The following is a 26713-nucleotide window of genomic DNA, read 5'->3' as shown; positions in this document are numbered from 1 at the left end:
AGAAAAGGTACTAAAGTTGTGCATGCTCTACCTTTCCCATGTCATTTGTTCTGCATACCACCATTGTGGTTGGTTTAACACTTCTTACACAAGCAAAAGACTTCAACATTCATAGGGGATTTTAATCCATTCCATAGACCTGCACTCACTTGGTGTCTCGTGTGCATGAGAAATATGCATGCATAGATGACTTCCTTCTAGTCCCAAATTTCATCTTGCTTCTCTAATTGATCTGGGCAAGAGCTACTCTTTTATGCAGAAGCCTTGTGTAGAAGCCTTATTGTGCTGGCCTCAGTCCCCTGCACCTAAAATGTCCATGTCTGTCAAGGCTTACAGAGGACTGAGGTTATTCAGGGCTGCTGGCGTGTGAAAAGGAGGCAAAACCAAAACAAAACAGGAGACATAGGAAGGAAGAAAGATGAGAAGTACATAGAGGGAAAGAAAGAAGAGTGACTGTGGGTGAACTGTAGAAGGTTGCAGAGCTTGCATGAGGGTGCGTGGTAGGATGATAGAGGGGTGCAGAGGGTGAGTCAGGCAGGTCTGCTCTGGGAAATTCTCCCCAGTTTCTTTTATGCGGCAGGACATGACGCTGCTTGCAGTTGAAAACTCTATGTGCCAGGTGGCCAGCTGGTTATGTGAGTTCATTTCATCTGTCTTCCACATTACAAACCTTTGGGCTTGGCTGTGATGCAGTTTTCCTAACCACCTGTTTTATCCCTATTGCATGGCAACCCTGTACTAATCTTCAGCTGATCTTTGTAAGCATATCCAGACATTTCCTCTTTTATCTTCTGACATCTCATGCTTTGGTAATGATGAAGTCAAATGGACAGCTTCAGAAAACACTTCACAAGACTCTCTGTATCTATCCTATGGCAATTTAGCAAAATCCCGTGCCTACAGAGGCTGTAGCTAACAAGAGAGCTCTGCATATGCCTACAACATGATCTCTGCTCACAGACACCTATGTTCCTATTCATTTCGTTTGCCCCAGCTTGGCAGGATAAAGAAGGATTAATTAAATCTAATGGGAAAATTGCATTGCAAGATCGACAGTAAATCTTGGCAGGGCTATGACTGAGTAGTTGATTTTGATCACACAGCAAAGAGCTTATGGACATATTTAAAGAAAAAGAAACGGAAATAATGCCAACGCTAATACGCAACCCCTGACGTCTTCTCTGCTGGCATCAGGACTTCAGTCACAGAGGAACTGGATTATGCTGGAACAGCATACAAGGCCCTTGTGTTGCTTCTCCAGGCCCAAGGGCAATCCCTCCCCTCATTTAAGAGGAGGGACAAGCAACCAAGGATTTCTGAGAGGCCATTGACAGCACACAGGTACTTACTTCTCACAGTTGTACAGGTCACAGCAATAGCACGTGTTACTCTTTACTTTCAGCTGGCACTTGCTGTTTAAGGCATAACATGTCACCTGCCAAAAAAGAAGAGACTGACTTTTATGCTCAGTGTTTCACTGCAATGCGTGAATCATCCTACTGACCCCAAAGAAGCAGCTACCGCAGCATCAGGTTTTATTTACCGTTGTGCAGAACGATCCCGAAATTCCAAAATCCACGGCTGCAGGGCAGAAGTACATCCCTGAGCTCCCAGGAGTTTCACTCAGGACATCAGCCCCTGAGTCTCGGGGCATTTGCCGCATGCAGCCCAGAGCCCCCGGCACCGACCCACAGCCAGGGCTGCCAGAGTTTTCAAGCACTGTGCTGCACTGCCTGGTGCTATTTTGCTGAGACCCAGAGTCTGCAAGTCTGCAGCTGCAAGATGTGGATCCCTACGGCTGTGATGGAGGGACCATGGGTCCTGAGAGATACATCACAGCAAGCCACTGAAGTGGGTAAGAATACCACTCCATTATATGGGGAAATGGGCAAAGAAGCCAATTTATCTGAACAGCTTCCAATGAACAGGAGCTCTCTCCTTTCACTAACACCCTCCTGAAGAAGGAAATAATTAGGAACAACAACAGCAAGAACAATCTCCAAACCCACAAAACAAAGACACTCAGAAAAGATCCAAGCACTACAGTGAGTAAGTACCATTTACTGCAGGCTCTTGAATAAAAACTGAAAAGGTTTATTTATGCGAGTGGGAATTGAAGGGATGGACAGATGTTAGAACAATAAAGATAGGCACAGGTAAGCCACTCTCCATCCAGACAAGAAATCTTGATGGTAAGCATTAATCACTTCTATTTTGCACTACAGTCCAATTGAAATATTTTGCATGTAAGGCTTTTTTCCCCTGAGATTTTTAGCTTATTGACTTTGAAATTCTGGAGAACTGTCAGGTGTTAAAAGCTAGCAGGTCAGAAAATACATTCCTTCTGTAGTTTTTATTTTGATAGAAAAAATGTACTATAACCACTGAGAGGTATTTTGTTTGCAAAATGCAACTAAAATGTATTGTTGAATGGAAAATTCCTCCTACTGAAAAAGTAGAAGGAGCATGCTTAAGAATACATGTCCACTTTTGAAAAGCTTCTGTCAAACAGTGTTGCTTAGCCATGAATGTGTTAGTCTGTGGGATAGTCTCCACAGGAGATGTTAAACCAGATGTTTCTCAGCTCCTCAGTTCTGGACCTGTGCATCTTTTTTCAGGTGAAAACTGCCACTGTTGAGGAGTCTGTACTGCTCACGTGTTTGTTTCCAGCAGAAAGGAAAGCCTTAAACACACACACCCAGCACCAGAGAAAGTTCATCTTGCGGCTGGTCTCAGACTTGCTGCACTTGTCCTTCACAGGGTTTGCTTGAGCAGTGGAAGTTGGGTGACAAAGCTAGAGTTAAAAGGAAGTTAAAATGATGCCTTGGGATTGCTTTGCTGCCCAGGACAAGGCTGTACCTGTGAGTAGTGTCTCATACAAATCAACTCTTCTAACCCGAAATGGAAGTTCGGTTATAAAAGGACAGTCTCAGCCTAGGTTGCAATCTGGAAGTGGAGCTTGATACAGACATATCCCATTTGTCACAAAAATATCTCACCCAGAGATAGGACCTCATTTCATGAACCTTGTTCTGTTGTGTCAGAACTTACTGGAATTTCACATAAGGGCTTTGTTGGCCTGAAGTCACGTTCAGCTGCAGCTGTCCTCAGCCTGAGCTGCAATGTACTGCAGAAGAGGAGCATGCTATCATCGACGACTGTGTTGGCTTAATCAAGATCCAGCTCAGAAGTGACTGAAACATCACACCTGGCTACTTCTCAAAGCAGTCTGAAAACCAATCCTGGAACAGGGTGTGCCAATGCATCTGCTACCGCAGCCATTTTGTTGGGACGCCCTAGTGCTTTTGCACTACGTGGAACTTAAGACTCTAGTTTTGATCCCCTGTATGTAGTCAAAATGGCCTAGGACCATAGATAAAATACCCTTTTCCCATTACATGTGCTTGATTGGGATTGGAGGGCTCCGTAAGATGGACTGGGCTTCTACAAAGGTGGTTTGTTCTGACGCATGGCTTTGGGGACCATTTCTGATAGGAAATAAAAGTAGTTCTCCCCTCTCCAAGCATTGATAAGGCCAGTTTGCCCCTTTTAGTGTAGAAGGGTAGAAGTACAAAAGAGGGAGATTGGCAAGATCTTAAACATGTTTTTAGCTACTTCTAGGCTACATGACATATTATATTATTGGCCAAAGGAGTTACTGTAGTTGTCTATTTTTATCACTGTGTTTTTGAACCATGCAAAGAGAAGACACTCCTTTTTAGGAGAACAGTGAATAAACCAAAATAAACAAATTACTGTGTGGTGTAAGCAAGGGTGGTGGAAACAGGCCATTTGTGGGTATTCTGCATGTCAAGATCTATTATTTCATTTCAGTGACCAGACATTTAGCTTTTTCATGTTCTGGCTGTTTGTGCCTGTCTACTCCCTCAGCACCAATTGAAGAGATGTTGTCACCTTATGGTAATTGAAAGAAAATAAAATTCCTTCTGCTTTGAGCAAAGAGAAGAACCAAAACAGGCAAACAACATGAGCTGGAGACCACTTACATGCTAGAGATGGCAATCAAAAGGAAACTTGCTCTCAGTAAACAATTTGCCTTCCTAGTTAGGTGTTTGCCTGGCATGCCAAGCATGTCCCCTGCTCACTAGCTGGCTAACTTTGGAAAAGCAAAAGCCAAGTTCAGATACCACAGATCATTAACTCTGAACTAGCACATGCTGACTCTAGATCAATGGACAACCAGACAAGATTGCTATTACAAACTAACTACACTTTTAAAAGATGTGGGGGTTTTGTCAAAATAGAGCAAGGAGCATTGGGTGGCCCAACTTCAGACATTCCCAGAATCTACAGAACTGGGGAAACCTGTCTGGCCAGAAGCCCGAAGCTGGGGTCACCTGCAGGGAGTTGTGGTCAGTGAGACGCCAGCTACGTGCTTATTACAAAAACCAGAAGCATTTCTCAGACCATGTCTATGTCTGAGCGTGCATGCACAATTCAGAAGAGGATGGAGTAAAACTTATAGAGAAGGGTTTTGTCACAGATCATAAGTCTGTCTGGGTAGGTCATTAGGCAAGGAGGTCAATAAAATATTTTTGTCATACATTTTCTGGAATCAACGATGGGGTGCCCTAGCAGTAAGATTTAAGGAGTATTAGCTGCTTAACCTGGTAATATACTTTGATAAGATGTCTAGAATTTTTAATGGTAACATTCCCCATACACTTTTTCTTAGCCATGGGAGGAATATTGATGAAGGATATGTGGTTTCTTGTAAGTTATACCCCTGTTTAGCTGTTCTCAATCCTGCTGTGCTTGATTTTCTTTTCACTCCCACCAATTTACTACAATAATAACATGAAAAATAGGAAAAGAACCTAAATCTGGACTTCTCAGGAGGCTAGCCATTTGGGTATGAGCACTTGGCCAACCATGTTAATGTCATTGAGATAATAAAAAAGCTGCATTCAAACCGCTGACGTTCTTGGCCTGTGATGGATAAATACATCCATTTGAAGTCTTCTGCACAATGCACATGGATTCATTTAGATATTTCCTATTCCACTTGAAGTTTACAAAAAACTCCTTTGAGAAAGATGCCAATGTGACAAATACGTTCCAGACAGCTATTATACAGTATAGATGGACTAGGAATCATTCCAGTCCCAGAGTAATATACTGGATAGAGACACTGGTGATGACTCAAAACCTCACTGGTTGTAATGACTTGCAGTCATCAGAGGCTTGGACAAGTGGGGAGTCACTGATGGGAGAAAAAACAGTAGGGTTTGTATCAGCCCATGACCTACATGCACAGACATGCTCTCAAACACCTGCCTCCCTCCTTGCCAGCCCCTCAAAGCACAGCAGACATGACATGCGATGAGGTGAGTTTGTTTACCTCTGTTTGGTAGGCATCATATAGGAATCCTATTCCACTTGAATAAAACTGGCACCTTTTGTTATACAAAGGTCTGGGTTCCTGTAAAGAGAAAAATAGCCAAAGAAGTACTCAGTCTGGAGGAAGTGTGAAGGCACCATGTCCCATGTCCCCATGCCAGATGCTTACAGCTCTGTGGAGCTGAAGCCAATGCAGACACTTGGGTAAGTGGCTCACACACCCCCGTGTTGGCTTTCTTTCCAGAATGGCTCTCCTCAGGGTTACATTTTTTCTTCACTCTGCTACTAAGCTATGTGAGTATCTTTTTTTTTTAGTTTTTGTTTTGTTTGATTGTTATGAAGACATCACCCCTGGCATTTAACCACTTCCTTGCTTGATGTCAAATAGCACTGCTCTATGAGAATGATCCAGTCACTCTTTTTCCTGGTATGGTTTCTTAACTAGCACAAAGAATTACTTTGCTATTTGTCTTCAACATATGGGACTTTTTGTTTTTAAAGGATTTCAACAATGTCAACAGTGAAAATAAAGTAAAATAGCTAATACATTAAGCATTCCACTTACTATACACACTTCAAACCCCAAAAGCAAAACAAAGAATAATGAAGAAATGAAGACATAAAGGGGAAGTAATTTGTACCATTTATTTTTGCCTTATTTTCCATTTATGCTTATTGCAAAAGATGCATTCACTGCTCATATTTCATATTTTGCTTGTAACAGTTCCCACAAGCTGATATGAAGGAAGAACACAATGAAATATCCTTGGCCAGATGGAAGATGTGTGTTTCCAAACTTGGTGAATGGCCACTTTGAAGGCTAGAGGGTGCATACCTCATTTTCAGGACTAGACCACATTTGTCTAGGGAGGATTTGACAGCTGAAGACTCCTCTGTGATCAGACGTCTATCCCAAAGCAAAGGGAATGACTTATGTTGGCAAAAAAAGTATTTGTCAACTTTCTGTCACTAATCTAGTCCTGATCTGTGCCTTCAAAAGCACTCAACTGCTCCCCAAAATGTCAGTCAGACTACTTCCATGACAGAAGATGGAAACCCACTAGTTGCTATCCTCTCTTTCCATGCTAACTTACAAGCAAATGACTACTTAAGTTGTTAGCAGAAATCTGTGCTGATTAACTTTCACTGCATTTTAAAGCTTTATGACCCATCCAGGAATAACCCAGAAATTGCAGAAAAATCTGCACTACTTAAGAACACTTCTGAGTATTCTATGCTTGTTGGATAATGAAGTGTGAACTGTATAAATCTGCTGACCCAAAATACATAATCAGTTAAAATGCAGAGCTAGGCAGGAACGCAGACAGGTCAATGAATAAAGCTCATCCATCAGCTTGTTTGCCTTTCTGATTACTCTGGCAAACCCAAGGAAGTTTGGACACCAACTCCCAAGGGTTAGGGAAAGGTTAGCTTCCTGCATCCAAAAATATTTATTTGTATTACACAAGGGTAAGAAAAAAATGCCACAGTGACTCTTTTTCTCTAGAGGAGAAGCAAATACCACACAAACAGCATGCCATGTCTTGAACTAGGACAGCACTCTTCCATAGGCCTGGGAAAGCATTAGCCTTTAGCCATGACATCCAGGAAAGATCTGTTTGGGAGGACTAACAAGACTGTAGTTTCTCTTCTAGCACAACAAGCATAGTATCAGCCAAAGGCCATGCTGCCCTTCTTTCACACGGTATCATACTCCAACCTTGATTTAATCTGTTGCATGGGGATGAAATGAGAGAGAAGGGGAGTGAGCAGTAGAAATGGCTTTTTCTGCCATGAGGAGAAAATCCATGAAAAACTGCTATCCATCCTATTCACAATAATAACAAGTTTCACTCTGATCCTGGAAGATCCTGAAAGTGGGTGATGGTCAAGTGCATGGAGCCCAGCTGGTGTTCTCAATCCTGCTGGACATGAGAAATGGCTTGAGGAGGGCTGGACAGATCCAGCAGATCAAGAACCAGCTGTGCATCTGGTGTTGGCAATGGGAATTTGCCTTTTATGACCATGAGAGCGTCTTTCACAATCAAGGACTTCTTGGAAGAGATGGGATCCACCTGAATAATCAGGGCAAAAGCATTTTTGCCTACAGTCTAGTCAACTGGTGACAAGAGATTTAAATTAGGAGCAACAAGGGAGGGAAATGAGGAACAAAATCAAGTGAGGAAGTAAGGGACCAGTGAGAGAAGTGACGTGAACAGGGTGATGTGGACAAGAGAAATCTCATAATCAACATAACAGACCTAAATGGGGCCCACTTCAAGAGCATGCACATGAATAAGGAAGCACCCATAGGACAGCATGAGGAAAGCTCTCATCCCTTTTCTGGGATGCTTAGCGCTCCTTGAAGTGTCTGTACACTAACACACACAGCACGCGGAACAGACTGTTTGAGGTTTGAGTGCAGTCATAAAGCAATGATCTCACTGGGATCACAGAGATAGCTCACAGGACTGGAGTGCTGCCACGGATGGATACAGACTTTTTAGGAAGGACACATAGGCTGGCGGAAAGGGGAGACGCTCTATATGAGAGAAAGCAGCAAGAATGCATGGAGCTCTTCCTAGGGGAAGATGAGGAGCCGTCTGAGAGCTTGTATGTCAGTATTAGAGGACAAATCAAGATGGGCAACGTTGTGGTGGGTGTCTGCTATAGACTGCCTGATCAGGACAAAGTAGATGAGCCTTCTTTAGACAACTGGAAGAAGCCTCACATTCATGGGCCCAGGTGCTCATGGAGTACTTTACTTCAAAGTAGTAAAGGACTTTACCCCAATATCTGGCGGATGCACGATATATCTGCTGGAGGGACAACACAGCAGGGCACAAGTAATCCAGGAGGGTTCTGGAGTGTGTTAACAACCACTTCCTAACATGGATGATCAAGGAGTTGACAAGGAGAGGAGCTCTGCTGGACCTCATACTTACAAACAAGGAAGGATTGGTCAGGAATTGAAGGTCAGGGGCAGCCTTGCCCCTGATAATGAGATGGTGGAGTTCAGAATCTGGAAATGAGGGAGCAGGAAAAAAAGCAGGATCCTGGACTTCAGGAAATGACACTTTGGCCTATTCAATGACCTGCTTGGAAGAATCCCATGGGACACAGACCTGGAAAGCAGTAAGGTCGAGGAGAGCTGGTTGATGTGCAAGGATCACCTCCTCCAAACTTAAAAACAGTTCATCCCAACTAGCAGAAAATCAAGCAAAGGCAGCAGGAGTCCTGCATGGATGAACAAGGAGTTCCTGATATAATTCATACATAAAAAGGAAGTGTACTTGAAATGCAATCAGGGGCAAGTCATCAAGGAGGAAAATAGAGAAATTATATGAGCATGCAGGGGTGCGGTTAAGAAAACCAAAGTCCACCTGCAATTCAATCCAGCAAGTGCTGAGAAGGGCAATAAGAAGGGCTTCTATGGCTGTATTAGCAGCAAAAAGAGAGATTAGGAGAAATATGGGCACACTACTGAACGAGGCAGGCAACCTGGTTACAAAAGACATGGTAAAGGCCAAGGTACTCAATGCCTTCTTTGTCTTGATCTTCAATGGAGACCAGTGGAAAAATTTGGGGCAAGAAAGACTTACTCTTGCTGAGGGAGGATCAGGTTAGGGAACGTTTAAACAAACTGGAGACGCACAACTCCATGGAACCTGAGTACCCATGAGTACTGAGGAGGCTCAATGATGTCAATGCAAACCTTCTCTCAGTTGTCTTTGAAAGGTCATGGTGTTCAGGGAAGATTTCTGAGAACTTGAAGAAAGCAAATGTCACTCTCATCTTCAAGAATGTCAAGAAATATAAACCACGGAACCACACACTGGTGGGAAGGTGATGGAGCAAATAAACTTGGAAATCATTTCCAAACATCTGAAGGACAGGAAGGTGATTGGGAGTAGTCAACATGGATTTACAAAGAGGGAATTATGTCTGACCAACCTGTTAGCCTTCTACAAGGATGTGACTAGCTTGGTGGATGAGTGGAGCTTCTCTCTCATCTGCTTCTGGATGTTGTTTATCTTCACTTCACTAAGGCCTTTGGCAGTCTCTCATAATATTCTCACAGACAAGCTGATAAGTACAGCCTAAATAAATGAAGAGTGAGGTGGACTGAAAGCTGGCAGAACTGCTGGGGCTGTGGTGTTTTGATCAGTGACATGAAGTCCAGAGGGAGGCCACTCAATAGTGGTCTACCCCAGGGGTCACTACTAGGGACAATATTGTGTAACATCTTAATTACTGAACTGGATGATGGGTAGAGTGCCCTCTCCACAAGCTTGTAGGTGTGAGAGGAGTGGCTGAATCATCAGAGGACTGTGCTATCATTCAGAGGGACCTGGGCTAGAGAAATGGCCCACAGGAACCTCCAGAAGTTCAGCACGGGGCAATGCCAAATCCTGTACCTGGGGAGGAATAATCCCATGCACCAGAAAAGGCTGTGGGCTGACCAGCTGGAAAGCAGGTTTATAGAGAAGGAGCTGGTGGTCCTGGTGGGCAGCAGGTTAAACACGAGCCAGCACTGTGGCCTTGTGACAAAAATGGCCACCAGTATCCTTGTCTGCATTAGGAAGAGCATCACCAGCAGGTCCAGGGAGGTGATCGTTCTTCTCTATTCAGCACTGGTGAGACATATCTGCAGTGCTGAGTCCAGTGCTGGGCTCCCCAGTATGAGAGAGACATGGACATACTAGAGTGAGTGCAGAAAAGGACTAAGATAGTTACCAGACTGGAGCATCCGTCATAAGAGAAGCAGATGAGAAAGCTAGCACTGTTCAGCCTAGCCAAGAGAAGGCTCAGGTGTACATTTATGAATGTGCATCAATACCTGATGGGAGAAGTAAAGAAGATGGAGCCAGACTATTCTCAGTGGTGCCCAGGAAAAGGACAAGATGAAATAGGCACAAACTGAAACACAGGAAATTCTGTTCAAACCTAAGAAGAAACTTTCTTACTCTATGGGTGATAAAACACTGAAACAGGTTTTCCCAAGTGGTTGTGGAGTCTCCATTCTTGGAGATACCCAAAGCCCAACTGGACACAGTTCTGAGCAACCTGCTCTAGTTGACACTGCGCTGAGCAGAGGGGCTTGGATTAGGCAATCACTGCTGCTGCCCAGCCTCAGCAACTCTGTGATTTTGTGAATAGGATCAGAGCCTACCTCAGGATATCAGCACACTAACAAGTTCTCTCAAAGTATCATAGACTATGAATTTAGCAAATATACCTTAGCGCCTGCAGACAGATGCTCCCTGACCTTACCTTCTGTGCATGCATGCCCTTACTACAGCTTGCTGATGAGCGATGCCACCAGATCACGCTACGAGGCTGTGTCTGGCCCTGAATGCTAAGATCCTGCCCTCAGGTACCTCAATATCTTGTTAAAGGCAGTGAGAGAGCTGTCTCATCTGCCTCCATCAAGTACAGGAAGACCCTCACCTTGGCCCTAATCTCTTGGCTCACACAGCTTTCCTACCCTTTACACCTCCTTTCTCGTAAAAAATAAATTGGTCCTTTTATTGGTTTGGTCTTTCAGGGAGAAGAGAAATACGCTTTTCATCCAAGCATGCTTGTGCCTGGAAGCAGCACTGTTCCCTGGGGAGAGAGGTGGCTGATTAATCCATAGCAGCTATTATCGCTTCATATTGCTGTGAAGCAAAAAGGTCAGAGCTGTGACATGGAAGGGACCACTGTGAATACAGTTAATACATTTGCATGCACAGTCATGGCAAACGAGTACTTTTCTTCATGCACCTAATTCTGAAAAGCAAGCCTGCTGCCCTAGTAAAGCCGGCTTTCTGCATTCAGTCTGTTCTTCTAAATGCATTTGTATGCGCAGTCAGTTTGGCGACCCCAAATCAAAATAAATGAGTGATGATCAAGTGTATGAAAATAACAAAGATTAGATAACATTGACTTTATCCAGACACCCACAGAACTTAACGCCTAAAGCATGCAGCTTTTAAGTAGAGATACACTGGGGATGCCAAAAGGTTGCATTGGTAAAAGTTTCCATTTGAATTAGATTTTCATGCCACAGAGGTGCTGCAGTCTGTCTGTCTACTAAGATGTTTATGTGAATAAGGCACCACACAGACATTAAAAAGTGTTTAAAAATTATCCAACAGTATGTCACACCACATTAGCACCCAGTGGATTTTATAGGCCTCTCTAATAACAAAGGCAAATGAGACATACTTCAAAGCTGTAAAAGTATTCCTGACAGACTGCTCATAAAGTACTTTCTATTTTCATACAGCTCACTGAAGACTGTGCATGAATAACTACAGTGTATCCTACCTACCAGTCCTTGATTCTACTTGGTTCTTCTGCTTATAGCAATACTGGTAAAGACAGAACTACTTTTACATACTATATATATGCATATATATATATATATATAAAATATAATATCTATATAATATATATAATACATATAGTTCATCTATTAACAGTTGCTTTAAAGTATACAGAAACAATATTCTGTTTAACTAATTTGATATGCTTTCATACCAGGAACTTCCTCAGCCACTGTTATTGGAAGAGAGCTATGCAATACCTCCCACTAAGGTGTAATGTTAATATATTAACATATAATAAATCACAGAATCACAGAATCATTAAGGTTGGAAAGACCTTTAAGATCAAGTCTAATCATCAACCCAACACCACCATGCCCACTAAACCATGTCCCAAAGTGCCACATCCACACGTTTTTTGAATACTTCCAGGGATGGTGACTCCACCACCTCCCTGGGCAGCCTGTTCCAATGCTTGACCACTCTCTCGGTGAAGAATTTTTTCCTAATACCCAGTCTAAACCTCCCCTGGTGCATATATAATGCAAATAATGCATCCCCCTTCTCTGCTTGTTTGAGTAACTCTGTAACTGGAAATGGGCAGGTGGGAAAGGTCTGTTGGTTAGAGCCCTGCTAATATGCGCAGAGGACAAACACCAGTAGGCTGGCAAAAAGAGGAAGGATTCTGTATAAAAAAAAATGTAGTTGTGTGCTTGGGTTTCTTTATTGATGTAAAGGAAAAATGGATGGGTTTCATTCAGTCCTTCTGAACACTGGGAAAGATTATTTCCTAGCTAGTTATGAATGAGTGTGTTTGTGTATAAAGGACAGATACAGTCAGATTGACAGTAGTCTAGGTTTAGAAAACTTTCAGAGACGTCAAAAAAAAAAAATGTGGACACCCGGTAATTCCCTTTAATTTCAGGCAAATGAGAACTGCTCAGCCTTGAACCCTACAGAGCAAACTGTAGCTCTCCCTGTTCTCGCACAGTTATTTCAATATATTTCTTGCATGTGTATTAGAACCTGGGAGTGACGAACAGACGGTTAAGAGGGAAGGCTTTATGCCAAGGAAGAGAAGATTTGGTCCAAATATAGAGGGTTTTGGTTTGGTTGGTTGCTTTCTTTAAGAGCATGTAGTAAAAAGCCCACATTCTCTTTGATGGTGGGAGCATTGCAATACATTATTTGTGTAAGGAAAGCATTCTTTGAACAGTATCTTTAGTGGATTTGATACAATGCCTGTGGGGAGGAGGTTGTATGGCTCTTAACTGAGGCATGGAAAGTAGATTTTTCTACTCCAGTTTTTGTTTCCTTGGAAAACACATATATTCTGGATAACATAGGGAAAATTCCATTTCCCTTATGTGTAAGTCCAGTTTCTGAAAACTGAGATATAGCATAAACTGTATTGACTGAAATTTATGCCATACTTTACACACACAAAACAAGGCTAACAATTTATTGAAATAATTACCTAGTGAGGGCTATTTTTTTCCAATTATAGTATTTATTTAGCCTAAGCTTCCATGGCTGCATCAATAGAAGTGTAGATTAATCAGTGCCAGGGAATGTTCCCAGGCCTGAAACTCGATCGTCTAGCCCATTAAACTGTTAGAACTGTGCCTGTGATGGCTTTGGCCTGGGCAAACTATCACTCTTCCAAAATAATTTCTGGGCATGGTTTGGAAATCAGCATGGTCCAAGAATCATTCCCAATAAGTAATTTGGACATTGCCATGCTGCCTCTGATTCTAAGAGACTTCAAGAGTAAGGACGTGGGCTTCACCATGCCAGTTGGCCTGGGGACCACGAACAGTCCTGGGCACATGTAAAAGATGAATATAGATAAAATTGAGGAGTCCAAAACCAGATTAATTTTTTTAGTGGCTTATTAACTCGAAGTTTCTCATTTTCTGTTTTCTTCCTGCAACATTTTTGTAGGTCCTTTTCATCTACAGCATAGCTAGCAATGAATAGGAGAGGGAGCTGCCAGGATCTTTCAAGTTTAATCCTAAAAGCAAACCGAAACATAACCCTTCAGTGCCAGCTCAGCCTTGTGCCAACAGCTGGGTGTTCTGCAGATTATCACTCCCTTCAAGATCAGGCTCTCTGCTAACATTCTGAAAGCAGGCATACGACTGTGAACAAACAGATTTATGCTTTCCCGGAGGGCTAGATGGAGCATAGCTATCTGTGTCTGCCTCACACTGCCTATCTGAGAGCACACGGCACATGAGAGCATACAGACCCCAGAACTTTCAGACCAAAGACAGAAGAATCTCATGAAAGAGGGTGCCAACGTACTAGGAGTCTGGGAAAGCAAGTAGACTGGATCACTGTCTGGGGACCTGAGCTAAAGCTGATTGTATCCCTCCCTGTACAAATAATGATAGGAAATGCTATAGAGCTTTTGTCATTCCTGTCTCTCTCTGGCCCAGAGCTGTGTCTCAGTCTTTTTCAACAACATTCTCAATGAGATGGGTGTCTCCTGAGAAGGACCACTGCTAGGAGATCCCAGGGATTCATAGGAGTGATTAATATAAACATCTTTGTGCCTTCACTCACAAACAAACAAAAAAAATGTGTGCATATTTAAAATGTTACGAACAGCTTCCATATTGGCTGTGACAAGATGGGTATTAAGGAACATCCGACCCTAAGGTAGTCAGTATCCTCAATACTGCGGTGAGGGGGCACCAACTTTAAGAAACAAAACATCTTACACTTCTGTTTGCTCCCCAGACTTGCAACTCCCACATAAAAGCACATGATTATACCTTCTGGAACCAGAAACAAGAGTGAAGTTTTTGGCAATTGTTTTGGACTTTTACTCATCGGCAGCGAAACATGCAATTCAGTTTTCAGTTTGCAATTTCTGGAGCAGAAGAGGCTTTCAGAAAACAATTTATCTTGCATTTTTATTTCACTATTTTAAGAAAAGAGCAGAAATAATACCCTCCCCCCGAACTCTTCAATTCCAGATTTCCAAATATTGAACCCACATCAACTGATGGAAAAGAAAATGAATTACAATAACCATTTTAAACTGGCTAGTTTCTTACAGACCTGTATATTCTCTTGTGCTTGACAAAGAATCTTTAACCTCCTGGTAGACCAACAGAATGCCTTACCCATAATTCATGAGATGCTAAATTTTTGTACACATAGTTTACAGATAGTTATTAAAATACTACTCCTCATATGCCTCATTGAAATTTATTCCTGTAAGTAATGGCATTACTTTCACAACCTTTGCAGCTGGGAACAGAGGGGTCACTGCTCAACGTCAGGAGCCTCTGCGGAGGATGGAGCATGTACTCCCACAGGAAAAGGTGCCTCCTTGGACAGGCCAGTGCCCTGGGGCTGCCCACCACGACCATGGGGCTCAGTGGGCTTCTCTTCTCTCCCTCCCTTCAACATCAGGGACTGCTTTTACAGGAGTGCCAGGCATCAGCTCCTGGCCTTTGCTGCACTGGGTTAAGCAGATGTCCTCTTTCAGTCAGTGCCAGGGATGCTAAAGGGGTTGGTACTTGAACCAGCCACTGCATCTCCATCTCTCTCGTTCACTAACAGGCTCAAAACACATAATAAATTTGCTGTAAGCATTTGGCTGACAGGAATCTGGAATGCTGTGGTTGCTACAAAACCCTGGTTTTAAAAAACTATGACACTGAAAGAAGTCCAGATGCTAGAAAATAAAGTCCTGAATACTATGGAGAGATGCCTGAAAGACAGGAATTATAAAAAAATCTGAATTTTATTTGAAATTAAGGAAATTGAGAAAGTACAGTTATGGGAACTGTACTGCTGGACTTGGCAGTGTTAAGTTTATCATTGGACTCGATGATCTTAAAGGTCTTTTCCAACCTAAATGATTCTATGATGATTCCCACCTGCTTCACATTTTGACCATTCACCAAGAGAGTATTTTCTAGAGTTATTAACAGCTTTTCTCTCATTGCCACCAAGCGTATCATCAGCTTTTGAATCCAGTTTAGTTTTATTTCATCAAGTGGGCCTCCAAGTCTTTCCATTTCTCATTTCAGCAATTTTCCTCCCATGTGATACTAGTGTTTGTTTCTTACTTTTTCTTCTGTGTTTTGTACTCTTGAGAGCATCACCTTGACTAACAACATAGAAAGTCCTGGGCTGTCAGAGAGTGCACAGTGTATGCTGGCTGGGATTTGGAAAGGTGAGTGCTAAAAAACAAAGGAGCAAGCCATTTCTGGACTCTCACAGCCCTATGTCTGTGCAGCAGCCTAGCCCTGAGGACATGCTACTGCCAAAGGGCTGCAATGGACCAGGCCATCAGGAACAGAATGTTTTCAATTTTTTTACCATTTTTTTCAAAATTCAGCCAATAATTAGCAAACTATATTAAGAAACTATGAGCCCTAGAATTAGATTTTCACACATTCGTTTGACTTAAGCTGCAGACTTGGCTCGTGTGTGTTGATTCAGTTTCTACACGTATTGCCCCTGCCTTAAAAGTCAAGGGTTCCCAAATGTACAGTTGAATAAACCCTTTGAAGTGATGTAAAGTGAGACAGAGAGATGGGATGCTTCTGTCCATGCCATACTCCTCCTGTAACTATGCAACACAGTACTGATCCCCTGGTGCAAATAATACATTCCCAGTTTTGTTTAAATACCTAGGAGGCAGTCGCAACAGTATTTATTTACACGCTTTGGGTGAGGTCATGCCATGAGAGCAATGCTGAGGGTTGCACTCTAGACTGCAGTCAGCACTTACCCTTTCTCGTGCTTCTCCATCTGCCCTGCATGAACTTAGGAGCTAATCTTCTTCCAGAAATGCTGAGCTCCAGCCTAGGGACCCTGCCTGTCTCGTCTGCTATGCTGAAATAAGTGCTGAAAATAGGAAAAGCAGCTGCTATGGCTTAAACACTTCTTTACTCTTACAAACCAGATTTACTTTACACTGTGCTTTCCGGGGGCTCTTTTTAGGATTTCTGTTTGATTTGAAAGACTAGATCCTACAGAATCCTCTTCCCTTAATGCTTGGGAGCAGCAGATACTCATTTCAGGTCTTTCAAACCAGCAAGTACTCAGAGAACCTGTATACTGTCACGGCTGAAAAACACACAGACATGGATCTGTCTCACTTTGTGTCTCCTCATTGATTTTCCTTCTATTTAAAATATTTTGTAGCGGTATCCTCAGTCTCACTCTCCTTTATTTGGGGGAGATTTCTGGGCTGGTAGTACTGCTACAGTCAAGTGGAAAACCTCCAGATGCTGGGGCTGCCCCATTGCTAGGTGATGTGCACAGACAGGTCCATTCTTGATGTGGATGGACACGTCTGTTCTCAGATGGATATAGTTCTATTAGGAGAGGACAAATCCTCTTCAGACAGTTTTTTTCTTTCAGTGACTTTTGGCCACACTTCCTGGCGTGAAAGCAGGAGGAGAGGCCCATCAGCCTTCACCAGCATACCCAGTGGGACAAGTAGAAGGAAGAGGAGTTGACTCCTCTGCACATCCCCATGGATGTTCAGCAGCCCCAGTGCCTTTAGCTGATGCAGGCGTAGGTGGTGGCAGGAAGAAAAGAGGTGTGTGCAGAGCTGCCGAGTGACACCGCGCCTGTCTGCTCGAGGGCAGCTGTGCTGCAAACCAGTATGTCGTCAGAGGCAGATGATCTGGCTGTACTGGAGAGTTGGAGCCACACAAGGCTCCAGCGAGCAAGTCTACTCCTGCCTTAATACCCCAGACCTCTGGCAAACCCAAGCTTGGCACTGGAGTATGACTGCTTTCCTTTAGTCAAGTTGTGCTAGCTAATGTCTCTCGGGATGAGGCTGCAGACCTTCCCACGATACCTGCAACAGCTATTTTGTGTTGTTAAAAACTTAAGATTTACCATGGGCTTTTACACAAGTTTCTAATGATGCAATTAGCTGATATTATTCAAGGCTGTAATTTTAGTTATTGCTTGATGCAGTTAGGTATTTAATTGCTTATTATAGTTGATTACTTACATTGATTACATTACCTTGATTATAGGGTTTGTTATATGAACTGATTACTCTGTCTTGATTATAATGTTGTTGTGCCATGAGAGTAATTAACTTTTCTACAAGAATGCAAGAACTGTTTATTCTGTTTCTGGAAATGTAACTCAAATACACGAAATACAGTCCATCTCCTGCCTTTTGCCTTAATGCTATCAGAATATGTAAGAAATATATAAGTCTCTACATATGCTACTGCAAGAAATGTCATTTTGCAAGACACTAACCTTTACACATCTGAAATACTGAATATCCTGCTGATGGAAAAGTAGTGGGTTTACATTTATAATGCTCTTTTGGATTTATTTTACACTGAAGAGAAGGAAAAGAGGCTGCATTAAATGCATGTAGTTGAGCAATATATATAGACTACCTATATATACAAATAAAATTCTGGAGGCTTAATTAATCTTGCAGTGTTGATTTTAATTTTCAGGGCATGGCACACCACTGACAGGGGCCTTTAAATATCCCCATTATAATCTAAGTAATGTAATAACAACTTTATGTATGACATTTTCATATTAGGTATTGAGCAGAAAACACACAGAAAGTAGGTGGTTTTGCCCAGCAATTTGCCATCAAAGCTCCCTATCATCCCTGTAAAGGGAAGACCCAAAATCACAGCACACCAGAGGCCAGGCTGAAAGGGTTCATCCAAATGGAAGGGACTGCAGGACTAGCCCAAAATACAAGAGAGTAAAAAGTGCACGAGAGAAGCCCCAGGAGGAATGGAAAGACATGAGTTATAAAACTAAGGTGGTCTAAACAATTAGTGACATGATTCATGCATACCCTGATTGCTCAGGTACAATAAGCTTTTCCTCATCTCGACTGGCTTGTAATTTTGAAGCTCACATGCATTTCAGAAGATCAGAGACGTTCGAATACATGATGTTCAGTGCTCCAGAGGCAAAAAAGCCACAGGATATACTGCTGACTGGGAGTGTGGAGAGACCTGCACTGAGGCACACACACAAGGAAATTCTAGGCAAGTTTGGTAAATTTTTTTTTTAAGTCTATAATATCTTAAAAACATACTTTTTCAAACTTGGAATTTCTCATCAAAGACTAAATAAATAGGTGTGAACTTCCATTATCTATCAATGCTAGTGCAACACGTATTTTAATAAGCTCTTAATAGAGCCATAGGTAATCATCAATCAAAACTTTATTGAATACCTGGGAACATACTTTTCATGGACACTATTTGCAACTGAATAATCATCCACCCATAGAGGGTGAAAGAAATTCCTGCTACATTATATTATTGTTAATAATAATAATGGTTTCTTCTTAAAGATGAAACAAAACCTCTGGCTTTTTGAAACCTTTTGCTAGGGCAAAATGCAGCGTACTGAAATACCCTACATTTTTACTCTAATAGAATTTAAGGACTTCTACGTGCCTTGCTGATTTAGATCCATGTGAACAAACAGCACCTTTTCCTTTTTTCTACTCCACTAGTTTCTACACAGGGTAACGCAAAGCACTGTTTTTCCTTTGACAAATGATGGGTAAAAATGCCAAGTATTTTTCAAGCAGTCTGAAGGCTGCAGGTGGGTACTCCCTCTCCCCTCTATGTATCTGTGTAGCTGCTTTTTCATCAAACAGAAACATCTGTTGATAGTCTAGAAACATTTCTGAGAATAGGAAACAATGAAGGAAATTATCTTCTGCTGGCAGCACATCAGAGGGAAGTAGATTATGCTTTTCAGAGCAGACTGCAAGCCCTTTGCCCCAGACACCCACCTTTCTTAGGATTAAACTGTAATTAACTTGCTTTGTATGCTTTGCATAAATTCTATCATGCCTAGTGCTTTGTAAAGCAAGGTTAAAGGTGGCAGTAGACAGTAAATCTCCCCTGATCCAAGCTGCTATTCTACATTGCTAAATAAACTCCCCCCAGAATTGATTTTTGGATGTATAGGAGCCACACAGATGCAGAAGACTATAATCTATGGAACAGATGCAGATTGTAGAGGACTATATAATCTATGTAAAGTAGAATACCAGTGTCATTTTAAACATGAATAAAATCCTGCTCATTTTCTCACCTCTCATATTATTTCTTGCACTAATAATATGATTATTAATGTGTGTAAAATGTGTAGAATTTCCCTCCATATCTCTGGAGTTGATATACAATATACTCAGTGGAGTTCTCACCTATCTAATTACACTAGAAGCAAAGCTAAAAGAAAATTATTTAATTTTCAGAGCCAAAGAAATTGAAAGTGCCAGATTTGCTATTACCCCAATGCACTGAAAATTCTGCCCTGTTGTGCATTGAGATTGTGCTCCCTGTGAGACAGGAACATAGGATCACAGAATCATAGAATCACAGAACCATAGAATAGCTTGGGTTGGAAGGGACCTTTAAAGGTCATCTAGTCCAACTCCCTTTAGTGAGCAGGGATGTCTTTAACTAGATCAGGTTGCGCGAAGCCCTGTCCAACCTGACCTGGAATGTTTCCAGGATCATGTAATTAAATGGCAGTGGCATTTAACCATTAGCTTTCTTATACTCAAATGTGTAGGTCATTTCTGTAATGTTTTCTCAGAGTGAAAACTCCTAACTACAACAGTAGTTTTCCTCCCTCCAAATTGCATGCAATTGTAGTAAGATGTCCCTCATTGCACCTTCAAGGAATTTTTACCTCAAAGCTGCATTACCTCAATTCTGCAGCTTGAATGACCACATAGTAATGAGGGATCTCAATGTGGGCTGTTACATCTCAACAAGGGAAGCCAATGGACCAATGTTCATGTCACAGGGCTATGGGAAGCTGGACCAATCCTTGGTTTTGCCAGCAGTGAAGGCTTTTGTCCTACACAGTGGTGCAGATGAAGAGCCAAGAGGGCTTGAGACAGCCTTCTCCCTGCCCCTGTCCTGGGGCAGCAGAACAGAATGAGGAGACCATGTGGCAGATGTAGAGAGATGCTGCTGGGAAAGGAACTGGGAATCTCTCTTTTTCCTTCCCATCAAGTGAATTGCTCTTTGGCATCCAAGCACAATGTGCGTGCTGCCTAATGGTTTAGCTGTTTGTGTTTGGTTGTTGCAATTTCAATCCTTTTCTCCCAGGAAAATAAGTCACAGCAGGGAAGAAAAAAAAGGAATTTAAAGAATTTGCAACTCAGCTAAACCTGAAAGTAATTTCAGTTATAAAAAAAAAAGGATCTATATAAGCAGGGGGCTTTGTCCCTGGCAATGTGAGAAGCTCTGCAAACTGGAGGGCAGGATCTTAAGAGGTTCTCCAAAAAAAGGGTTGCCGTTATTTTTCTTACTGGAAAACATCCAGTAACCAAATAAAAGCATCCTACCAGTGCCTCTGTGATGTCAATATATTCAGGCTGTATGCCTGACTGGAAACAGGAATATCAAACTGCAGATTCGTGGGGACAAATACCCCGAAGCCCTTCCCTGGCCCTTATACATTGTACGCTCTCTGCGTTCTAGCCCAGAGAACATTAGCAAAATGGCAGTTTTGCTCTCTCATTGGGTTGTCCTGTGTGTCATCCAATATCTAAGGAATAGTGTTTTTAGTAGAGTTTATTTTTAGTTGTAGAGAGCGATAAGGTCTCCCCTCAGCCTCCTCTTCTCCAGACTGAACAGCCCCAGTTCCCTCAGCCGCTCCTCATAAGACTTGTGCTACAGACCCCTCACCAGCTTCGTTGCCCTTCTCTGGACACGCTCCAGCAACTCAATGTCCTTCTTGTAGTGAGGGGCCCAAAACTGAACACAGGATTCAAGGTGCAGCCTCACCAGTGCTCCTTGTGCGTTAGCTGAAAATACTAGCACAGCAGAAAGGCATCCAAAAAAACCTTTGGCCCAGAAAGGTTCTTCTGGCAAAAACACAACCTGCAACAACACCAATATAACTGCAGTTACTGTGGGGGAGATCCTCACCTGAAAGTAGGTGATTTTGTCAGAGCAGACAGCAAAGCAGAGCTTCCAAGCTCCGATGTGGCAGGAAGCACCAGACATCTGTAGATATCTGTAACTCATTCCAGGGCTCTCAATTAGGCTGGAGAGCAACCCCCCCTTGTAACTAAGTGGTACTGTATGAATGCAGTCTGTGCTTCCCATCTCAGTGTCCGACGCAAGGTCTAACACTAGCATTTAATACTGTGGGATAGTTGACCATTGGCTTCAAAATGCACTGCTTGCAAATTTAAGTACTTTGTATTTCAGAATTTTATCAACAAAGCATTTTTCACCTTGGTGGACCATCAATATAAAAATCACTACTGAACTAGTGCTAAGTTTCAGTTATAAATGTTTTGTGTTCACTCTGCTAAAAAAAACCCAACAAAACCCTTTATGATATATGCTATGCTATTATATTGATGAGTCATACAGGGTGGAAATGGAATTAAAAGTAATTAGCTGTAATTTTGTCTCATGTATCAGCATGGAGAAAGTAAAATGCATTTAGTGTTCTTCTCCAGAGAAGCTAGCTAACTTAATAGCAATGAGAAATTATTCTTTGAGTTGTGTTTTCTACCACCAGACATCAAGGTAACAACTTCGTTAGACATGGAATACAACTATTTGTTTTCTTCAAAGGAAAGGCCAATAGGCTTGCTCAGAACATTTTCAAATGGCTTCTTAGGAGATCTGGCTTGAAGTGTGCAAGGCTTTGGGGCATGACAGTAAGCTATATTACATGGCATGGGCTCGTGAAATCACCCTGTGGTAAAATGCAGTGGTTGTCAGCCAAGCTGCTGGGCACCCCTGCTGCAATTCTTGACCGAGTGTCTGTAATCTGCACAAGAAGCTTCAAAGATGGGAAGAGGATCGACATTCTCGGCCATTGCACATGCAACCACCAGACAGTGCCATCAGTTCTTGAGCCCAAGTCCTGGGGAAGCAGCAGGGAGCCTGCAGCTCGCTGCTGGGTGGGCATCCCTGCCTGGCGTCCTGCGCTTACAGCAGAAATCATCAAATCTTCACGGCATTTCAGACTGTATTTCTCTGACTAACGTCGCAAGCTGAGGTCTCATAATGCTTGATTGTTTCTGCCATCACTGGATTCACCACTTCTAACTTGGCTCGACGCTGGCTTTAAGCTGAGCCAACTGAATGCCGCAGCCCCAAGACCTGGCCCTGCCTTCCCTCCAGCTCTACCTATATCTCCCTGCTGCTTGCCTTGAGCTGGCACTGACAGCTGTCCGTCTGTCTGCCTGACATAAACTGGATGGGGCAATCCTGCTGGGAGCCAGCCTAGCAGGGGCAAAGCACAAGAAGGAGTGAGTTTTGCCTTTGGTCGGCCCCTCGGCAGGCTCCTGCGCCTTAGTACGAGAGGCGAGGCAGAAACGTGAAACCAGGGGAAGGACGGTGCCGCTTTTTGACAGCCACCCTTATTTAAAACCTCACCATTTTTTTTTTTACTGGGAACAGCCAACGTGTACTCTGTAACCCGTAAACCACAGCGCTACAGCAGCTTCCCTGCTCTCCTCAGGAGCTTCTCTCCTTGGGAGGTAAGCTACAGCACCGAATGCCACGGTGATTTTGCAGCTTCTAAGTCTAAAGGTATGAACTAGCACATACCTAAGAGTATTTTACACATGCCTTCTGTGAGAAAAAAGCAGCACTGAACTCCCTGATCTGGTTTCTGCGGCACAGAAAGGTACAATGAAAACCAGCTCTGATCTAAATCCTTTGACAAGCTGAAGGAACCAAAACCCACACCCACTCATGTTATTTTCTGCCAGAGCTGGCTGGGACTGCAGTTTTAGAACGTAGTTATTTGTTCACTGGATAGGGGCTGCCATCTTGATATTACTTAGTTCAGCAGCTTTGAGGTCTACCAACCAGAACCAAAGTCACATCAGCACCCTCCAGGTGAAAGACTCCATTTTCCCACTGTCAGGTCTCCATGCCTCCCAGAAAGTAAATTACTAAACAGTATTTTAAGTAAACATATATGAAAAGAAGATAAATATCTGAAGTTTCCTTCCTAAACTCACAAATCTGTAGGCAATTACTCAGCTGATGCAACTCAGCAGTCCACACGCTGCACTTAAACTACCTGGGTGAAGATCCCATGCTTGGGGTAGGAGTTGTAGTGTCCTCCAGTTCAGCTACAGTTTCATTTCGGGGCTTAGTGCCTGATGGTATGTTCCATTTTAATTAATTCCTTAAGCCACCACTATCAAAAGGAAGAAACTAGATCAGCTGAAAATGAAATTAAATCAATGTGACACAGAAAGTGGTTTTGCAGAAGAGGAGAGGAATCCAAGGGACAAATTAACACTGCCTGGTTTGATGTGCATTTTAGATCTCATGATGGAAAAGCAGCTCTGCCTTTCCACAGCACCCTCCTTTTCCTTATACACATATCCCTCTAACATCTACATGAGTTTTGATAACTTCAGTCATCAGTGTAAAGCTGGCAAATAGACAGTCTATAAAAGAGTGCAAAATGGGAGCCCAGGACTGGAGCCTGACTCTTTTTCCATTCCAATTCTCGCACATCTGAAATGTTGAGAACAGCTTGTGTGAATCTGCTATTGTAAATCAGAATCTCATGTGTTGTCTCTGCTTTTAGGCAGGATGGGAACTTGAATCTTTGCTTGAAGTGTCATGTCATGCCTAAGGCACCAAGAAGACTTTCCTCTATATAAATGCAGTCACATTAAAATGCTTCAGCTAGACAAGATCACTTATCATGTGTATATACAATATATGATTTCAAAGCCACTGCAACACATTTTTATCCCAGAGGCACTACAGTTGGGATCTAGTCTTCTTCAGAATAACTCCTGTTAACAGAATTATCCCACATCACAAGAAACCAACAGATGGTCTCTTATTCTTCTCCCATTTCACCACTGTGATCCAAGGCAGTCTGTAGCAAGAATAAAAAAGTCCCCAGATCTCCATAACCAAAGCAACCATTAGTGTTTGTGCTTTCTAGTGAACTTGAGCAAATCCCCATTGATCTTGAGTAGGATAATCTTATGGATAAATGGAGTGCATCCTTCCTCTGGGCCAGTTTTCCCAACGCTTTCACATTCCACCACTTTCTCAGTTTCTTGTTTCTGGAGACTTAATAAATTCTTGAATGGATGAGGGTCTATTTGTATAAAAATAGACGTCTGAAATCACAAAACAACAGAGGAAGATGCTCTTCTCTTCACGCTCTTATAACATGATTTCCCTTACCATAGTCCGTTTCAGGTTTATGTTCCTAATACAGTACTTTATCATAGTGTTTTCTCAAATTGCCAATAATAAAGTAATGAAGTAAGCCATGTTGTTGGCTACCTGTAAAAGCTAACCTGAAGTGCATCTGATTATTCTGCCAATTTGTCACATCACCGTTCACAATCAGAAGTTGTAAGCAGCTTATAATCTTTCAAAGGGTCACCATCCATTACACTATCCAAGCCAGATAAAAAACATGGAGGCTGCTTACAGGAGGCCTCTGATGACTATTTCAGAGGAACATCCTGGAAGCCATTCTGTGACGCTTTAGCTACCCAGCCATTGGTGGAGCTTTTCACTGGACTTTACAGCTCGCCATGGCAGAGGAACCCAGCTCCAAGCACAAGGGGACAAGACAGTGTGTATGTGCAGCAGTTCAGATCCATGGATTTATGCTGTCCCTTCAATGCACAGCTTAAAATCAGATTCTCTTAAAAATCACTTCCTTTTAAAGCAAGTTTATGTCTGACCATAAACTGCATTAAAACAGAACTTCAGCTAAGAGGGCGTAGCAGTAATTAATGATAAGGTACATAAAGATCATCATCAAAGTCTTAGGCTTTATAAACACAGAAAATTCAGCCCAGTTCATGCTTAAAAGAAAGCCAAAAATGGTAATGAAATGGCAATTAATAAAGCATCCAAACTCTTTTATTCTTTTCTGTTGGTTATAGAAACTTAGAAAAGAAATCCAATGCATCTTTAAAAATTGTTGAACCTGAATCTAAATTCTTTGACTGTATTCTCTTAGTTTTTGTACAGTGTCAATGTAAAATCCTTCATCTGAGCTGGAATTACCCCAGGCTGACTAGGTAGCAGCTTAGCAAAGAAAAAAATGGGTGTGTTTGTGGGCAAGTTGCACATACATCAGCTGGGTGCTTTTGCAAAAGTGATGGCCAGCTGCATACTGGGCTGCATTAGCAAACCATAACCAGTGGGCTGGAGGAAGTGATTATTCCTGTTTGCTGAATGCTCATGAGGCCACTTCTCAGTATGGTGTTCAACTTTAATCCCTCTCCAATATAAGAAAGACCTTGACAAATTACAGTATGACCAGCGGAGGGCCACTAAATGATCAGAAGACTGAAGGACAGGATGCACCAGGACGGGTTGCAGGTACTGGGCTTGTTCAACTGAAAGGAAGACTGAGGGGTATATTTATTGCTACATTGAACTACTTGAAAAATTGTTACAGAGAAGACAAAGCCAAAGAGGTGCACAGAGAAAGGATAATGGCAACGGTCCCAAGTTGCAATTTCACTGCTGTATCTTCTGGTGTTCTTATTGGTACTATCCCAAGATCTTCAGCTGTGCTTTTTCTTTTTAGTGGATATCCTCTAATAAATCTGTCCAGATGTGGTCTGTGAATTCCACTCAACAAGATCAAAAAGCAGTTCTTATCAAGCAGAGACGACTTCCCCTGCCTGAGCCCTTGGTTTCTGCCATAGCTTTCAGGCACGTCAGAGTCTCTTTTTATCCCATACTTCAGGAAAATGCGACTGGCCATGTGTCAGCACCAATGTTCTATGATTCCCAGCCAAGCATGTGAAATGACAATAGAAAGCATTTGTCCCCTCAGCTTAAAATATCTGCCCATGCTTTGGTTACCTGTTGTCTTCCTAACCTTCTCAGGAAGCTCTTGCAGGCAATTTCCTCACTTCGTAACTGGCTTTCTTGCTGCTGGCTATTTTAGGTTCTGCCTGGGGGACACCTGGAAAGCTAAAGATCATGTGGCAATGGTCAAGGAGTGTAGGAGGTACTGAAGAGAATGTGTATGTGAGGTGGGACGGGGGTGTCCCT

At 42.5% G+C, this 26713-nt stretch overlaps 1 protein-coding gene across 1 annotated transcript in view; it reads right to left on the bottom strand.

Moving 5' to 3' along the window:
- TMEM255B (transmembrane protein 255B) overlaps positions 1-26713 on the bottom strand; it is a gene marked incomplete at its 5' end in the record, with an annotated part of 46165 nt that overhangs the window by 13382 nt on the left and 6070 nt on the right. The window contains 2 exons of the mRNA XM_010290294.1: positions 1350-1435; positions 5363-5443. Of these exons, the coding sequence (XP_010288596.1) occupies positions 1350-1435; positions 5363-5443 (167 nt within the window). The remainder of the gene's footprint in view (positions 1-1349; positions 1436-5362; positions 5444-26713) is intronic.

This window comes from Phaethon lepturus, unplaced genomic scaffold (genome assembly GCF_000687285.1).
Source record: "Phaethon lepturus isolate BGI_N335 unplaced genomic scaffold, ASM68728v1 scaffold1907, whole genome shotgun sequence".
In the NCBI taxonomy this organism is placed as follows: Eukaryota; Metazoa; Chordata; class Aves; order Phaethontiformes; family Phaethontidae; genus Phaethon; species Phaethon lepturus.
The sequence above is the reverse complement of the archived record's forward strand: the minus strand, read 5'-3'. Positions and strand labels throughout refer to the sequence as shown.